The following is a 19,573-nucleotide window of genomic DNA, read 5'->3' on the forward strand; positions in this document are numbered from 1 at the left end:
TTTACATGAGCCCAAAACCTGAGAGTTAGTAATCTTCTACTCCTTCACACACCCTCATTCCATTCTATCGCTAAATACTGTTAACTTTGCCTATAAAATATATCTTAAATTCATCCACTTTTCTCCATCCTTACTGCCACCACACTAACCATAATATCTCATCTGGGCTGTTGTAATAGCCTCTTAGCTAGTCTCTTTTCTCTCTACTACCCACCCCCCACCTCCCAGCCTGATTTATTCTCTACAAAACAGCCAAGAATGATCTTTTAAACATGTAAATCAATAATTTAATCCCCCTGCTTATAAACCTTCAAGGGCTTCCTACTGCATCCGATATAAAGTCCACATTCTTTTCCATGGCCTGTAAGACCTCAGTATTCTGGTCACTGCCAAATTTCCGGGCTTATCTTTAAACCGCTTTTCCCTTAGCTCACTGATCACACCGGTCTGCAGTAAGTTATATGAATGTGCCAAACTCTTCCCTTTTTGGGTCCTTTGTACATGCTACTTGAACTCCCTAACACTCTTCTCCCATCTAGACCTGGCTGACTCCTTATTATCCTTTAGATCTCAGCCTGAACGTTACCTTCACAGATTGCCCCTCTTTAACTACCCAGACTAATTTCCTCCACTATTTCTTTTTTTTTAACTGAAATATATTTGACATATAACATTGTGTGAATTTAAGGTGTACAACATGTCAATTTGATAATTTATGTATTGCAATGTGATTGCCATCGTAGCAATAATTAAAACCTCTATCACATCGCATATTTATAATTTCTTTTTAGTCCTCCACTATTTCTTTGTCATGTACCATGTTGTTTTTCTTCATAGCTCTTAACAGAACACTTTGTCATCTTGTTTACATATTATGGTCTGCATTGTCCCAGTATATTGTTTGCACCGTGAGAACAGAGATCTTGTTTATTTTCTTCACTGCTGAGTATCCAGAGTCTGACACAATTTTTGCAAATATTAATATTTAATAAATGTTTTTTAATGAATGAGTAATTGAAGATACCACATTCTCTTAATAAATTGGCTGTACTTCAGTGTACTCTGGCCACTTCCTCATTTCCCTTTAAAAGGTAAATTTATTTGTGTTAATTACTGAGATCACCTAATCTTCCAGGACATTTATGTGACAAATTGAATTCTCGGGTTATTTTTTTGTTCTCTTGCCAATTTTTATGTATCATAACTCTTACTTACAACTTCCATTGATGGTTTCTTTCAGGGAGAACCAGGTAGTATAATTATGTCATCACTGCCAGGACCAAAGGGTGACCCAGGATATCCAGGTCCTCCTGGAATACAAGTAAGCATCCAGTGATTTTCTTCTTTGCTATATTGATTAGATTAGATCACAGCATCACTGTTTTCTCCTCAGCCTTTACCACCCCGTATTTTAGTTATAGAAATTATCATATGAAGGTTGGTAGACATTGCATGTACCTCGTACCTGAAAATAAAAGCAATCTGAACCAGGGAGCATTTAAGAAGCACTACTTTTTTCTTTTACCTTTCTATTCAGTTTCCATGGAAATTTTTGTTGTTGGATTTGGCAGAGGAAGTAGGCTTCTACATTCTTGTTCTTCTGCTGTGGGGATCAGTAGGGTAGTAGGAGTAGTCCTAATAATTGTAAATGGTCTAATTAAAAATAAAAATCATAGGTCTCCTATTTAAGATATTAGAAGATGTCGTTTGTAACACTATCAGTTATGCGTAACATATGAACATATTTTTAAGGCTGAAGGAATAAAATTTATGCATGGTGAACATCAAGTATAATCTTAGGAAAAAAAGTTATGTTAACCTACACATAACATGCAAAGAGATATCAATAACTTTTGACTATTTATAGATTAGGAAGTCAATTGCTTGGGGTTTATATTTCACGAGGATTGATCCCTTTGTGAAAAATAAAAGTCAGTACCTTCTAATATTGGATCACTAAGGTACAATGTCAGGGACTTATTTTATAACTAACTTCTCATTCCATACTTGACATCTCCTGTGCATATGCTCTTAAGTACTGTCAATCTTGCCCTTTATCTTTTATAATTTTTAATTATATAGTATTTGAAAATACCAGAATACATGCAAAATATATGTACATTATGAAGCATAACAACCAAGTGAACATCTCTGAACTCAACACAACATATAAGAACTAGAACATTGTAAATAATCTTGAATCAACCTGTAGTTTCCTTGGTAGTCACATCCTTCTGGATTCTTTCAATATGTAACTTCCATCCTGAACTTTCCACTGCTTCTTAAAAATAATTTTATTATGTATGCATGTATCTAAACAATAGAATATTTGGGTTTGCTTCTAAAGTAATATAATGTTTATGTAGTTTTCGGCAGCTTTTTCTATTTGATATGTTAAGATTCATCCATATTATTGTATGTGGCTATAGTTCTTCCATATAACACCCCATTGTGTGAACATACTACAGTTTTTCTCTCCGATCTCCAAAAATATTATTGAATATTTGGGTTGTTTGGGGATTTTTTTAAAAATTACAAAACAATCCAGGTTTTATACCTAGATATAGAATTGCTAGATTTCAGGGCAGTCAAATTTTCAACTTTTTAAGATGCCAAATTGTGTTTCACAATGATTGCACCATTCCCTTATCTTTTGCCCCAGTTATTCTCACTTTCTTCTTTGTCTTTAATCTTACTTATTTCTTATTTTAAAATTAGAGAAGCCACCTCGAAATTAGTAGCCTTTCCCTTTCAATTTCTAGCATGAAAGCCCCACTGAATGTCCATCTTTATCACTTATTTTGTAAAACTTCTTTACTACGTGTTTATCCTACATGTGTTACCTCCACTGTAAAACGTAACTTTTCTAAAAGCTGCATCCATTCTGTTTATTTGAATTTCTTTATAGTTACTTAATTTTTTTAATTCTTATACATTTTTAAATTCTGCTTATAATACTGCAGAATTATGGAATTGTATAACAGAATTCTGATAACTACTTAAGTTTAAATTTCATCTGTTTAGTTCTTTGTACGATACAGTGAGGGTTTTTTTTTTTCTCATCCTTTTCTTTACTTCCTTTATAACAGGGCCTAGCTGGTCCCACTGGTATACCAGGACCAATTGGTCGCCCAGGACCACCAGGTTTGATGGTAAGCTTGCTTCTCTAATTTCATTTCTCCTTCTTTTCTTTGGATTTTTTTCTCAATATTAATATTATTTATCTTACTTGAAAGTATACTGCATTTCAGTGTTCATAATCTATAATTTCTTATTTACAGGAGATTTTACAATGTTATAGTGAACAATATATGTGCAAAATAATAGCTTCATTTTATAGATGGAAAAAATAAGCTATACAAAAGGAGAGATTTAAAGTATTTTGTTGATTACCTTTTGATGTGTCATAGTTGAATTCGATTCTGGCCATCTCATGAAGTCTTCTAAGGCAGTTCTCTAGTCACCTGATTAAACATGTTTCTTCAAACTATAGTTTTTGGTTTAAGAGGAACAAAAACAAGTATTTACCAAAAATATTGGCTTTCATTTATTAGGGGCTTGTGACAGAACAGGATTGGTGAAGGTAGTGAATCACTCTGCAATGGGATAAAGATTTGTGTCCCCGAGGAGAGAAGCAAACACTTCTGAAGACCCTGAATGTGCAACCAGTTCCCTTACTTTACTATGTCTATAATCACTCATGTTTCCTTCTCTAATGAGTTCTAACTATTTTTATCCCTGACATACTTAGATTTCATTCAAGTCATGTTTTGGACTTAGAGCTTTGCTGTTGCCTTCTTAAAAGGGCAAGAAAATTGTACTTCAGTCAAAGTAATTTCTCATGTGCCACTCCCTCTCTCATCTACCAAATAGTTAAGTGACAGTTTTCATTATACCTTTATAGAGTGTACATTTTTGCTTGTGGTAATTGGTACTCTATTCTTCAATGAAGGAAATAATGTTTGGTAAATACTAGAAGACTCTACCAGAAAAGATTGTGATTTCTGCTTTCCTGGAAATTTTTAGGAGAGGATTAGAAAACCCCTTTTTTAGTGTGTTTTAGTTCTGCATGTCTTACTAAGCATGAGACTCTGGGCTATGGCACTTTTTCCTAACTCTGTTGTTAAATTAGTATAACCTAGGTGTGTTGTTATACCTTGAATTTCCTTAACTCGTGTGGCCACATAACTGATTCACTCTGCACTTCTGAATGTCCCTTAAATTATCCCTGATTCAACAGGTGGAGCAAAGTCAGAAATTCCACCAAGGTACAAAATGTAAATAAATAGGTCCATTGAGATCAAGAGGTAATATGTTTGGGCGGAAAAATGACTATTTATCTTTTTAAACCTTGAAACATTCTCAAATAGACAAAGTCAGATCACGTAAAATTAAAACTGGACTCAAAAAGTAAACACATGCCTTTTAGAACTAAAGTTAATTGCCTTGTGGTACCTAAATTTACCTCTAGTTCTGTTATGAGACATTTGATATGTTTGTTGAGATTAACTTTTGTCCTGAGTTTTGGCACGGGTGCTGCCTCTCTGCCTCTACTCAGCCTTGCATTTCTTCCCCTGCCCACTCGTGTCCTGTCGCAAGAAGTCTCCACATTCATCAAGTTAATTTAAATTTGTGTCTCTGACTAGAAAACAGTGAGAAAAAACCCAGGAAAATATTTTTTGAAGGGCTTTTTTAATCCTCACTTTTTATGAAACCAAATAATTTTTAATAAATGTATTCATATAACACATTTTTCCTTTTCTGTGTCTTCTATTCTTAGGGTCCTCCTGGTCCCCCAGGACTGCCAGGACCAAAGGTAATTTTCTTTCCTTTACATCTTTTATTTGGTGTGGATTCATTTTGTTATTGTCAATGAGATTTTAAACTGAAATCTCTCTCTTCAGGGTAATATGGGCTTAAATTTCCAGGGACCCAAGGGTGAAAAGGTGAGTAAAGAAAAATGTTGATTATTCATTCCTCAGCTTTCTCCTTTCATAGTCATTTGAACTTGTCTTTTTCCTTCTCTTGCTTCTTGTAACTGACGTAGCTTACATGTCATATTATTATTGTCTATGTGAATTATGAAATGTTACTTTCTTATTTAATCTTGCAAACAGGGTGAGCAAGGTCTTCAGGGCCCCCCTGGGCCACCTGGGCAGATCAGTGAACAGAAAAGACCAATTGATGTAGAGTTTCAGAAAGGAGATCAGGTGAGTACGTAGAGGGTAAATCAATGAAAATCTTGCAATGAAAATGGCATTCCGTTAAAATGCATCGTAAGCTGGAATATGGTTACATGTAAAGGTATTTTAAAAATAACAAGGATTTGAGATAAATTTTTTAAAGAGTATTATTGAGATATAATTTATATACCATACAGTTCACCTATTTAAAATGTACAATTCAATTTTTCCAGTATATTCACAGAGTAGTGAAACCATCATTACAATTTAATTTTAGAACCTTCTCATCCACCCTCACTAAAACCTCATACCTATTAGTTGTCACTCCCCATTTCTCCCCCAAACTTTCCAGCCCTAGGCAACCGCTAACCTACTTTTGGGCTCTTTAGATTTGCCTATTCTGGACATTTTATATAAATGGAATCATACAATATGTGGTCTTCTGTGTCTGGCTTCTTCTACTTAGTATAATGTTTTCAAGTTCATCCACGTTGTAGCATGTATCAGTACTCCATTCCTTTTTATGGCCAGATAATATTCCTTTATATGTATATTCCACATTTTGTTTATCCATTCATCAGTTGATGGACATTTGGATTGTTTTGATTGGGGATGTTATAAATAATGCATTCATGTCGCAAATTAGGTCATGGTAAGATAGATTCTCATTGTCTTAGATGATTGTGTTCTCTACGTTTCACTGATATACAAGGAGAAAGATGGTGTTACTCTGTAAACCTTTGTGTTTAGAAATGATTATCTGCTATCTTGCTTTTACTAGAGGAGATGAAGGGATCAAACATATCTTTTATAGCATAGTGGCCCATTCTTGAGCAAACAGAGTGTGTGCATGTTGTTTTATTTAAATGTTAATAAGAGAGTTAAGAATAAAAGACAAATCATATTGAAATTTGACCATCAATATGCATTGGGCAACTTAATTCTCTGTCCAAATGTGTGTATGTTATATAGCCCCCAAATTTCCTAGTTTTAGGTGCTCTTGCTTTTTATAAAATATTTATAAGAATAAAAAATCATTAATGCTTTCATTTTAAGTGTTGTCTTATTATTTACCTCAAAACTTGGCTTGTACATACACTAGAAATTAACTGAAGTGGGCAAAGATGGCTCTAGGTTCTTTTGCCTAGCAAATTTCAACTTTGAATTAGAAACATGCTATTATCTTTGGTTATACTACAGGAGTCTGTAGTTCAGGTTGTTAAAAGTGTTCCTAGCTAGCTCTAGGATTAACAGCATTAATATTACTTTCCTTTCCGCTTTTACTACATAGGGACTTCCTGGTGACCGAGGGCCTCCTGGACCTCCAGGGATACCTGGTCCTCCAGTAAGTAACCTGAAATGATTTAGCACCATTTAATGTAAATTGATATTGATACGTAGTACTCCAGCAACCAATGTAAAACTACTTTTGTGTGTACAGGGTCCTCCAGGTGGTGTGAAAGGTGAGAAGGGTGAACAAGGAGAGCCTGGCAAAAGAGTAAGTATCATGACTACTAATATTCTTTGCAAAAAATTTAAATATGTGTGTGTGTGTTTGTAATTTTATTCTTTCCTCCTAAATCCTACTTCCATTGCTTCAAAGTGTCACAACTGACATTTATTTATTATAATATTGAAGTTTAAAAAGTCTGCTTAGGGAACGGCCCCATGGTGTAGTGGTTAAGTTTGGTGCACTTTGCCTCGGCAGCCTGGGTTCGTGGGTTCAGATCCTGGCATGGACCTACACCACTTGTCAGCCATGCTTTGGTGACAACCCACATATAGAGTGGAGGAAGATTAGTACAGATGTTAGCTCAGGATTAATCTTCCTCAAGCAAAAAAAGAGGAAGATTGGCAACAGATGTTAGCTCAGGGCTGATCTTCCTTAGCAAAAAAAAAAAAAGAAAGAAAGAAAAGTCTACTTAATATAGTTCATGGGAGAAATGAAGTTTATTATATTATTTAACCTCATACTTCTTAAATAACAAATTTATATTCTTGCATTTCTATGAATCCTGTAGGGTAAACCGGGCAAAGATGGAGAGAATGGCCAACCAGGAATTCCAGTGAGTGGTTCAAGTCCATCCCCCACTCCCCCACCAAAAACTGGCAACATTTTGTATGTGGCAGTTGAGAAGCAGAATGGAAAAGATGCTTGGGTGTGGAAATAGTTTAAATGAATGGAAATTATCCTTTCTTTCTTTTTTGAATATAAATTTGAGATTCTTCTATGTTTTTAAGTCAGATTTATTGAGATATAGTTTGTATACAATAAAATGAAACATTTTTAGTGTACAGTTCTATGGGTTTTGACAAACACATACAGTTGTGTAACAAACTCCATAATCAAAAACAAAAGTTCCCTCATGCTCTTTTGTAGTGATTCCCGCCCCCCACTTGAAGCCCCTGGCAACAACTGGTCTGTTCTCCACCCCTATAATATCGCCTATTCCAGAGTGTCATATTCATCAAATCATATTGTCTATAGCCTTTTGCATCAGGATTCTTTCACATAGCATAATACATTCTACTGTATATCAGTAGTTTACTCCTTTTTTATTACTGAGCAGTATTTGTATGAGTGTACCAAGGTTTGTTTATTTACCCATTGAAGGATATTTTGGTTGTTTATGGTTTGGCCATTATGAATAAAACTGCTGGAAACATTCACATACAACTTTTTTTGTGAACCTAAGTTCTTTTTAGTAAAAGTTTTGATAGATAAGTCTAATTGCTACCAAAAAAAGAGGAAAATGAAAAAGCCAGGAACATTATTTCAAGCAGCCTCAGTATCAAGATTATCCACAGTAGATGCTAAAAGAGGTTTTCAAGGACAGAAAATCTGATGAAATTTGGAGACCATTCTGAAGGAAAGAGATAATAATTCTTACCAAGACTAGAAGTTTGAAGTAATAAAATCAGATAAATTGGTTTCCAGGTGATTTTGCTAAACAGGCAGTCCTCAACTTACAAACTCTGGATTCGTAAATGGCTTAAACATATAAATGGTATAAGGAAAGGTAAATTCAGGGCTTCAGGTCCTGGCTTCTTTTGGAACAATTGGTCTTTGTGTCATGATTTAGGCAGCTATGATGGTGAATAATTGCTTTCGACAAATATCCCCAGGGCAAAGGCTGATCTCTGTTTGCACTGGGAGAACTCAAGTCAGGTCAAATAAAGATAGTCTTGGGAGTGGGGTCTTTTTGGGAACCGCCAGACAGGTCAAATAATGACAATTCTCTGGGAATGGGGCTTTGAAGAAGCTCCAGCCCAGTTCTTTCCCTTTTAATTGCTGCTAAGCTGCTGGTTTTCACCTTGATTGTGAGCTAGTGAGCCACAAGGCTATTGTGGAGATGAGGAAGGGGTGATGGGAACAGAGCAAGTTAAAATACCACAAACCACTGTGCTCTTACCAAGATTGAGGCATTTTTTTCAACAAATGCTTCCTGGATTGCTGAAAGCCTTTGATTAATTTCTGGAGTTCTAAAACACTTGAGTCTGACCATTTTTGCCAGTGTTCTTGTTGCTTTTATGCAGGACGGGATTTTTGGAGGTCCTTACTCTACCATTTTTGCTGATGTCACTCTGTCCTCTATGTTTTAAAGGGTTTGCCTGGTGATCCTGGTTACCCTGGTGAACCTGGAAGGGATGGAGAAAAGGTAAGAATTTTAGTACTTTGAAGTGATTGGTTTTATTCTAGTTAACATACTCCTTTTCTCTCCCAAAGTTGAGTTATAAATGTAAAAGTTCTAAATAACTAGCTTTTTTATTAAAAACATATCTTCTTTATCCATCTTTTGGTTTTGCTCCTTTTTCTTGTATACCACTCCCTCTAAATTTTCATTCATTTTCCTAAATCACAGTCCATGTGGTCTAAATACATGAAGAATTGTTTAACTTTAGCATTTCCATTGTGAAAAGTTGGTGCCTTTACTTTGAGCGTGTATCGGCAAAACTTTTGTTCTCCAGAAAGAGGACTCAGCACTATTTTGGTGAGGTCCTCATACTAAAAAAGCTTGTAGTTGTGAATTTAGAATGTCTCCACTAAACATTTCCATTCTCTATGCAATTATTGTCTAGAAGTCTGTGGCTATTCTTTGTCATTTTTTTCATTTGGCTATGCAGCCTGACTGAAGTCATTTATTTAGTTACCTATTTTAAAAGTGACTTTGAAAGAATGTATGAAGCACACAATTCCCCTATTTATAGCAGATCACAAAATATCCAGTTTTCCAGTCTCTCTGGTCTCTAATTGCTTTGTATGAAAATCAAAACTCAAAGCTTTGTTTTACAAGGAGGGAGGGAAAGGTGTTATAAACTCAAATATACCCAGAGGGTGCATATTTTAATGGCAGTTTATCTCTAAACTAGATCCAAGTTCTAGCTTGGCCTAAGAGGCTCAGCTAGAATAAAAGAAGATAATAAATACTCAGAGAATATAATTCTTTTTCAAATAATAAGTAAAGTTACAGGACAGAGTAACGCTTTAAACTAAAATGAGCTTATAAATAGATGAAAGGTTCCTATAAACAAGTCTAAACGAGCATAGACATGTAAGAGAGATATCTATCCTTAGGTCTTGACCAGTAGAGTAACAAATGAATACTGTGTTCTTCATGCTGCTGTAGCTACTGGTTAAGGGTAACAGTTTTGTCTGAATTTGTCTTTCATTAGCTTCTAAGAGCAAATTCACAAAAGCTCTTGTGATTTATTAACTGTTTCTGATGATAATTAAGTCCATCAGCTCTAAAATATCTGTCACAAATGGAAATAACACTACATTTATGCCCTTGACATGTTTTATGAAAAGAAACGTGGCTAAATGTAAAAGATTTCATGGTTTCAGCTGATTCTAGTAGTACCAGTTTTTTTTATTCAGCATCTTTTTTATAGAGTATTTATAGTTTGCTAGAAAATAAGAATCTTAAAATCAAAGGATGTTATACCTAGAAATACCTTGTAAATCTGATCTGTATGTAAGGCAGAAAAGTTAATTGATTTGGTCAAGATCGTATAGCTAGTAAATTTGAGACAACATCACAGGTCTTCCTAGGCTTAGCTCAGTGCTGTTTCACCACCTCATGTTGTATTTCTTTTAGAGACATTTTATTATGGATTTCCAGGTTTTTATGAAACTTAGTTATCTGTTACGTTTCTGAGGAAATTGATGTTTTCCTATGATTTTTTTACTAACCTGTTTTACAATTGTATTGAACAGGGCCAAAAAGGTGACGTTGGCCCAACTGGACCTCCTGGACGTGTAAGTTTTTTTTAGTATTCATTTATCAAATTTCTGGATGCATTTTCACTTTTGCGCCTTAATTATATACTCTGTACCTTTTTCTCATAGAACACCAAATTCCAAGTCATTATCAGCTTCTACCAGCTTAAAAGTCTTTACGTCTAAAAACTTCAGTGATGTTGACCTCAAAGTCTTTGTATTGTTCTGCCTGTGTATTATTTCTCTATAGTAAAGATCCAAAATTATGGCCTTGGGTTGTTTTGCATCATGATTGCCAAATCATTTCTCAAGTAACCAGCAGGTGGTGCAAGTGTTGCTTACAAAGCTTCAATGAAAGAAACTGTTGGGGAACTAGGGGTTGGTCTTTTCCCCTGCAGAGCTCAGAAGAAAGATGGATTTGGTCTTAATAGGTTTTCTCAATTTGTAATTGTCTGATTCACACTTCTTTCTTCCCTGAGTGTGTGCTTTCTAGGGGTTCTTAATAACAAATGTAGGGACTGCTCTATAAAAGAGTAATTGGGGAGTTTACAGATTTTCCATCTTGTTTGCATTCACCATGAAATTTAAGTCAAATATATTTCCAATCTTACTAAGAATAAAATATCATTGCCACAGTTTGACATATTGGTTTTCCTTTGGTTGAAATTTGGTAAGACTCTTGACTTTGGACTGCATTAAAGTTTCAAAGGTGCAAGGTCCATAAAACCTTTATGTTCAGACATTTGAGTAATATTAGTTTAATGCTTCTTGTCAAAAGTTAAGTCTCAGATATTGATACTTCGTACTTTACCATATCTAATGAGGATATACTTAAAGAAGATGTTAGACTACTTTTATTCACTTTCATTTTAAAATCAGAGTTTTAGTTCTCTAAGAAATAATTTCTTCATAAAATGAGACGATAAGATTTTGATGAATATCAGAAGAAATGGAAATCTTGAGAGTGCAGTCCTGTCCAGCAGCTCACTTTCCCTTTTGAACTACTATCCCAGTTGTAGGTTCCACGACTTTCAGTCCTCTTTTGTCTGAATATTTCTTATATCCAATAAAACAAGGATGAAATATCACACTTTGCCAGTAGATGTCGATTTGTCCCTCAGACTGACAGTTTCTTAACTCTAAAGCTTATTTACCTTTATAGCTCTATGAGGTTAATTTCTTTATATTTAGATTATGTAATGTGAGCTTCTTTAGGTACTGAGATCTAAGAAGACAGAGAGAAAAGGAATGGTCAGTTAGTTCATTTTAATCAATAAAGCCTTCCCGAAAGAGATGAGTTTTCTATTTTTTTAGAGGAAGAAAGGAATGTGTATGGATAAAGGGAAAAGATTGGGTGAAGGCATTATAGATGTTTGGAATGGCATATTCAAAGACAAAGACAAGAATGTACAAAATGCATGAAGTGGTTATAATCAGACAGACCTCACTCTCCTAAAAATGTATTGCTAGAAATAACAGGAGGTGAAATAAGTGAGAGAGAGAGGACTCTTGACAGAGTCCAGGGTTAAAAGTACCATCAGAGTGGCCAGTCCCATGACGAAGTGGTTAAAGGTCCATGCATTCCACTTCGGTGGCCAGGGATCACAGGTTCAGATCCAGAGCGCAGACCTACTCCACTCATCAGTCATGCTGTGGTGACATCTCATGTACAAAAAAGAGAGGAAGATTGGCACAGATGTTAGCTCAGGGCTAATCTTCCTCAAGGAAAAAAAAAAGAGGAAGATTGCCAACAAATGTTAGCTCAGGGCAGATCTTCCTCACACACACACACAAAAGTAACATCAGATATAGTAAGAAGTAGTAAACAATTATGAGTCCTTAAACAGGATAGCTAACACAGAAAAATTGGTTTTTGAGGAAGCATATCCTAGCAGTAGATTTGGATTCAAGGAGACAAATTCAGAGATGCTTTGTTAGTCTAAGTCTGAGGTGAGGATAGTAGCTGTGGCAACAGGAAAGAAGGGAGCAAATTGGAGAGACATTTTTAGTAAAAATTATCAGACTTAGGTGATTGGAATAAATGGTATGTGAATTATAAGATAAGAGACATCAAAAATAATTCTAGCTTTGTAGGCCTGAGGCTCAGGTGGGTGGTAATATTATTACTGGTATTAGACATTTTCTAATAAGTTGAAAGATAGGAGTGATATAGAATGTGACTCAGAATCTATGTAGTAGTCAATGATTTTGTGTCTGAGCGCTTTGTGAAAATGATGGCATTGTAATCGTATGTAGCTGCTAGGTTATTTTCAGGAAAACAAGCCTCTTCATCTTTAAGTTCCTTTATTTTTTTCTCTCATAATAAAGGTAATTCCTAGGCCTGGGACTGGTGTAACTGTAGGAGAAAAAGGAAGCATTGGATTACCTGGTTTGCCTGGAGAAAAAGGAGAGCGAGGATTTCCTGGAATACAGGGTCCACCTGGTCTTCCTGGACCTCCAGGTAAAAAAGACTGCACTTAACATTGTTGTGTTTATGGCATCTTTACTAATCCATGTATACAGTATTATAGTAGTTTCAGGGTGTGCATGACAGTAGAAGACATGAGTATTTTTTAATTGACAGAACCCTCTCAACTCTTACTTCAGTCTTTCTCACCAAATTCCTTAGCTGTACTTAAAAAAAAAAAAAGGAATCAATTGAATAGTGCCCTTTTGCCTTAAAAATACCATTTCTACCTCTTATTATTAATAAATTACACCAAACATTCCTATGATCCAAAAATTAATCATTATACTTTTCATGCTGTTATGGAAGGAACCGCTATTCTAATAATGCCTAGTTTTGTAAAAATTTTGTGCGTAAAGATAGTCAGCAGCACTATTCACTTAGAATTCCAGAAATGTCTACGTAGAAATCCCCATGGTGATTTTGCTGTGCAAAAAAATCTTGGGGCTCAATACTGGGTTTTATATCATTCCTTTGTTGAAGATACACAGTATAATAGAGTATTTTTAATTTGGCCACAAATAGAGCACTGTCATTTGTTTAGCGTGTTTATTTGGATGTTCTCTGAAATGAGATGATAGTATGGATTTATGTAAAATTTGAAAAAGCATCTGGTACAGTCCTTGGCACACATGCATGTTTAATAAATTATGGTTCCTTTCCCTTCAAAAATATTTGGCTATGAAATATTAACACGATGAGATGACTGACACTCAGTGATCCTCCCAAGGAGAAAGAGGGTAAATGTGGGTCCCATTCTACTCTAACTAAATATGCACTTTAGATTTCTAATTTCAAGATAGTGGACTAAACGCATACTGTGTCTGGAAAATGGAGATAAGGAATTCTCCCTGGATGCAGCAAAAAAAAGTTCAAGAGTTAGATATTATGAAAGAAAAGTTAAGAGACACAAAGATAAACCTAGAAGTTCCAAAATCCGCCATGAAGGAGTCCAAGGAGAAGAGAATGGGACAAGAGGCAATATTCGAAAAGTTAATGACTGAGAACTTCTGTCTATTCAAAAAAGACATGAGTCCCTGTGGAAAGGCTTGTGAACTACTAAGCAAGAGTAAAATAATAATAATATAAAAATACATAACTAGACATTGTAGGGACATTTTAGAATTTAAGGATAGAAAGAAACTCTTAAATAAAATTATCTTGAGAAAAAAGGCAGATCACCTATGAAGCAGTGAGAGTCAGAGGAAGATAATAGAGCACATTTTCAAAGTGATAAGGAAAAATAACTATGAATTTAGGATTCTTCATTACATCAAACTATCATCCTAGTGTGAACATGGAATGCTTAGAAAGTATATCACCTCCAGAACTTCTCTGAAATAGTTAACTGGAGGTTTTACTCCAAGAAGAAGGAAATGAATTCAGGATGAAGTTGGAGATGAAAGTGGGTAAGATGCAAGAACCAATGGATGTGAAAGATATTAATAAAGTATATTAAGTCTAAATAAGTGTTGATCATAAAAAAATAACAGAGGCATTTTAAGGAAGAACGTGGAACTATAATTGTACACATTATTAGCATAGCATGTGGAGGTGCAGAGGGAATAGGGAAAGTCAATGATAATGTTTTTTGTCTTGTTAGAAGGAGAGAAAATAAATATTATTAACTCCGTAAGTTTTTAGAAAAATATAGGATTAAGTACACAGGTTAAAATTTTAGTAGTAATAACCAGAGAAGAATAGAATAAAATACACGATTTATATGCTCATTGAGGAAAAAACATGACCCAAAATCTTGATGTATGTAATACAAGTTAGGATTGGGGTAACACAGGTACAGATAAACCTGGGTAAATAGAAAATAAAATATACGATGGCAAGAAGTTAAAAATAATTCAGTAACTCCAATAAATGTGAAAGGACTAAACACTGACTAAACGACAAAAACTGAAATAAAATTGGAATAAAAATATCTATATACTGTGCACAATAGACATATCTAAAGTAAAAGGATATAGAAAACTTGAAAATGAACCAAGGGAAAGATATTAAGCAAATGCTATCAAAAAGAAAGTTTGTTTAGCAATTCCAATATAGCATGAAATAAAATTCAATGCAAAAAATTCACCAAAAAGACAGAGACGTTTCATATGGATAAATAGGCAAATTATACTACAATGATATAAAAGTCATGAAACTTTATGCATCTAAAAATATAGCTTTGACTATATAAAGTGAAAATTGATAACCTACAAGGGATAAATTGACAAATTCCTAACATATCAAGTAGGTGGAAAATAGATATGGATATAAAATATTTGAGCAACATAATCAAGCTGTATATATGGGAGAGAGAAAAATTTTGTGTACAGCAGAGAATATACATTTCTTTTCAAACACACATGAAATATTTATAGAAATTAACTCTATTAGACCAGGAAAAAATAAAAAAATCTTTAAAAATTATATGTTGGTCATGCTCTGTGACCACCGTGAAATAAAGTTAGAAATTAACAACAAAAAGCATCAAATATCTTTACATTTGTATATTAAAATGCACATTTGGAAGTAACTCTGAAAGTAAAGAGGAAACAGAAATGGAGGTGGCAAACTACTGAATACCAAACAGCCTCATATCAAAACTCATTAAATGTAGCCAAAGTGGTACCCTTAATTTATCACAAAATTAGAGATACTAAAAATAAATGAGTTAAGTTGAAAAAAATAACAAGAAATAAAACATGCACAAACAAAATAGAAGGAAAAACTTGATAAAGGTAAAAATAACAATAAAATATGATCAAGATAGAGGCAAAAGAAGGCACAAATAAAATCAGTAAAGAAAAAAAGTTTATTACCATGAATACAATTAAAATGTTCAAGTTACAAGAAAACTGTATCATATATTTGGAAGTTTAGATGAAATACACATTCCTCGTGAAACAGAAAACATAAATTACCAAAACCATCCTGAAAAAGTAGGAAACCTAAGTAGATTAATTATCATAGCAAATTCTAAAATGTTAAAGAACTCTATGAAAAAGCATTGGTTCTATGGGTGGTTTTATAGAGTTTTATGGATGAATTCTCCCAAGTTGTTGAGAAGGTAATTTTCATATTTTACAAACTATTTCAGAACATTAAAAAAAAGGAAATTTAATTTAATAGCAATGATACCAAACCACCAGGGAGATAAAACCAGAAATAATCATAATTAAGTCTCATTTATGAATGTAGGAGCAACAATTCTAAATAAAATATTATCAAATCAATCCAGAAGTATATTAAATAATATGTTATAACCAAGTAGATTTTACCCTAAGATTGCAAGGATAGCTTAACATTACTGTAGTTGACCACACTGACAGATTAAAGTAGACCAATGGATGCAGAAAAAACAGTCAGTAAAATTCAATACCCATTCATTTTTAAAAGGAAAAAAATCTTAAACTAAGATTAAGAGGGAACTACCTTAACTTGATGAGGCTATCTACTTCATCCAGGAAATATAGCACTCTACAGGAAATGTCATACTTTGTGGTGAAACATCAGGAGCATTCTCATTCAAGTCAAAAATAATATAAAGATAGTTCCGAGTCGCCAATACTGTTTTGTCCTTATAACAGAGATGCCAGCCAGTGCACTAAGTCTGGAAGAGAAAAGGAGGTGTAAGGATGAAACCCAACCACACACATTTTGGTTACTCATAAACCATATGATAATCTACCCAACCCTAAAGAGTCAAATGACAAATTACCCGAAATTAGAATGTTTGCTAGATGGCCAAATCTGAGTTGTCTGAGTTGCATACTTAAATAATTTGCCTTCCTCTACACTAGCAATAAAATTCACAATAATAATCAAATTAACCCCTGAATAAACCCAGCAAAAGTTGTGTAAGACCTCTTTGCAGAATTTTGTGAAATATTATTAAATCATAAAATTAATAAATGGAGAGATATACTTAATTACTTGATGTGATAACTCAATATTATATACACGTGATTCTACCAAAAGTTAATCTTTAAATTCAAGTTAATCTCATTCAAAATTACAATGTTTTTTTTCAAAAAAATGAAACTGACGCTCTGATTCTGAAATTCATTTAGAAGAGTAAATTTCTAAGTGTAGTGAACATGGTTTTTAAAAAGAACAAAGATGGGTATATTTTCCTTACTAGTTTTGAAAACATTATAAAGCTGTAGTAATGAAATAGTGTGTTAATGGTGCAGGAATATATAGTGGAACAGAAGAATGTCCAGAAATAGAGCCATGTTTACCTGAGACTTTGAAATGCCTTTTTCTCTTGCTAATGGCTTTCTAGTATTTCTGAGATTAAAATATCATAATGTCAAAGATGAGTGGGTAGAGAGTTATTAGGACATTTTCAAAGTAATAAAGCTACCTTAAATTATTCTTTCTTACACTCAAACTGGTACTTACATTATTTGAAACTTTCATCCTTTCTGCAGATGTTGATTGTAGAATAAATTAGAATATAACTAGCATTATACATTAAAGGAAGATCTTATCATTACTTAATGTCTTATTAAGATCCAAAGTAGTGTCTTTGAAATAAGATCATTTTGATCACTTTAAAGGTATTTTTTTTTAATCTTAGGGACTGCAGTTATGGGTCCTCCTGGCCCCCCTGGCTTTCCTGGAGAAAGGGGCCAGAAAGGTGATGAAGGGCCACCCGGAACTTCCATTCCTGGACCTCCTGGACTTGATGGACAGCCTGGGGCTCCTGGCCTTCCAGGTCCTCCTGGCCCTCCTGGCCCTCACATCCCTCCTAGTAAGCTATACTTTTCCCTTTTAGGTTCTATTATTGTTTTTGTTTTTGTTTTCATTTATAAGTGAATTTAGCTGAAGGTTAGCATCATTCTTTATGTTTCTGATATCTAACAGATTCTATTGCTGCTTCTATTTTTGATTTTTGGTGATTCTTTCATGTTTAAATTTGCTCTTCAAATTATCACCAATGTTGTATCTTCCTTTTGCTTATACTTAGTTGTACTACTGCAGAGCAGTAACTGAGAATAGGTCCTTTTTTCTAACCTGTCAGGCTTTCTTTTTGTTTAGTCTTCTGGATATTTCACAACAATTAGCTTGCTTTGTCTTATCTCAGGTGATGAGATATGTGAAGCAGGCCCTCCGGGCCCTCCAGGATCTCCAGGTGATAGAGGACTCCCGGGAGAACAAGGAGTGAAAGGTTTGATCCCCAAATTCATTCCTTCATTCTTTCAAATCATCAGGCAAATCCCCTATATCCTCCACCCTAGCTCAAACACTCCCTCCCATGATCATACCCCAAGACCTCCTCATTACCAGTAGTGCACACTTCCATAATCTTGATTTCATGAGTCCCATTCTCTGACCACTATATCCTAGCTTCCTAGCTCACTACCTCTAATAACCTGACTCCAACATTACTTCAGCCTCACTGAGACCTACCAACTTTAACTATCCCTCAACCTTTTTGATGTCCTTTCTTCCCTCTTAACCTAGCTTAAATTCCTTAATCAATCATTGTAATCAATCCCATGAATAAACCCTTGACTCCTTCGCCCTCCTCTCACTTCCTTGTACTCACTTGGAACAAAAGCATAGCCCTGGTAATTGCCAATCACTACGTCTTCTGAGCTTGCACCTTCTCTTCTCTCTTCAAACTTCCAACACCTCCTCATCTACTCTCATTTTAAGATTCTGACTTTGCTTCCTTCTTCACTGACCAATTGAAGAAATAGCAAGAGAACTTTCACAGATTACCACCACTACATTTACCCACCTCCTTGCATCTGTGCCTATATATTCTACCTTCCTGCCTATTATTGTTACTGCTCCTATCTAAAGCCAGTTCTTCTATTTGCATAATAGATTCTATTCCTTCTTGTTTCCCCAAGGATTCCATTTCAGAAATTCTTGCCTCTCCCACATCGTCAATTTTTCCCTGTTCCTGGATCACTCCCAGCAGCATACAGATATCCTTTTTTAATCTATCTGAAAAATACCTTCTCATAATCCTACATCACCTGCCAGATACTGCTCTATTCCTTTGCTCCCATTTGCAGTAAAACTCCTCAGGAATTTTCTACTCACTGTCTCTAGATAGTGTCCTCTCATTTTCTCTTAAACATACTCTAATCTGGGTTTTACTACTCCTTCACCCACCACTCCATAGATGCTGCTTTTCTCAAAGTCACCAGCAGCCTATACCCTGCTAATCCAAATATCAGGTCTCAGGGATTATTTTACTTGATTTTTTCCATGTTTAAGGACTTCCTTCATTTGGTTTTCAGTATATTACATGTCCTGCTTTTCTTCATACCTCCCTGGAATGTTATATAAGATATAGATATGTCTCTCTATATAGATATGTCTCTTTTTATATATATGTCTCTCTCTATATATATTTATCTATATCTATATCTATCATCTCCCATGTGACTACCATCTAAATCAAAATGTAGAACATTTCCAGCACTCTAGAAGACTTTTTAAATCCCCCCTAGTCAGCACTCCCAAAGGGTAACCCAATTTTATTCTCTATCATGCATTTATTTGCCTAATCTTGAACTTTGTATAAGTGGAGTCATACACTATGGGATCTTTTGTGTCTAGTTTCTTTTGCTCGATATATTATCTGTGAGATATATCCATGTTTTTGTTTGTAGCAGTATTTCTTCAGTGCTCCTTACTATTTCATTGTGCAAATATACCTAAATATCCATTCTAATGTTA

The 19,573-nt window shown here is 34.6% G+C and overlaps 1 protein-coding gene across 1 annotated transcript in view; it reads left to right on the forward strand.

Annotated features, from left to right (window-relative positions):
• Nucleotides 1-19,573, forward strand: part of COL4A5 (collagen type IV alpha 5 chain) — a 225,602-nt gene that overhangs the window by 113,015 nt on the left and 93,014 nt on the right. Inside the window, exons 9-21 of the mRNA XM_008532626.2 lie at nt 1,241-1,321; nt 3,090-3,152; nt 4,781-4,816; nt 4,905-4,946; nt 5,118-5,210; nt 6,475-6,528; nt 6,625-6,681; nt 7,205-7,249; nt 8,789-8,842; nt 10,402-10,443; nt 12,733-12,865; nt 17,454-17,627; nt 17,961-18,044. Coding sequence (XP_008530848.2) covers nt 1,241-1,321; nt 3,090-3,152; nt 4,781-4,816; nt 4,905-4,946; nt 5,118-5,210; nt 6,475-6,528; nt 6,625-6,681; nt 7,205-7,249; nt 8,789-8,842; nt 10,402-10,443; nt 12,733-12,865; nt 17,454-17,627; nt 17,961-18,044 — 958 coding nt within the window. The remainder of the gene's footprint in view (nt 1-1,240; nt 1,322-3,089; nt 3,153-4,780; nt 4,817-4,904; nt 4,947-5,117; nt 5,211-6,474; nt 6,529-6,624; nt 6,682-7,204; nt 7,250-8,788; nt 8,843-10,401; nt 10,444-12,732; nt 12,866-17,453; nt 17,628-17,960; nt 18,045-19,573) is intronic.

This window comes from Equus przewalskii, chromosome X (genome assembly GCF_037783145.1).
Source record: "Equus przewalskii isolate Varuska chromosome X, EquPr2, whole genome shotgun sequence".
Taxonomy (NCBI): Eukaryota; Metazoa; Chordata; class Mammalia; order Perissodactyla; family Equidae; genus Equus; species Equus przewalskii.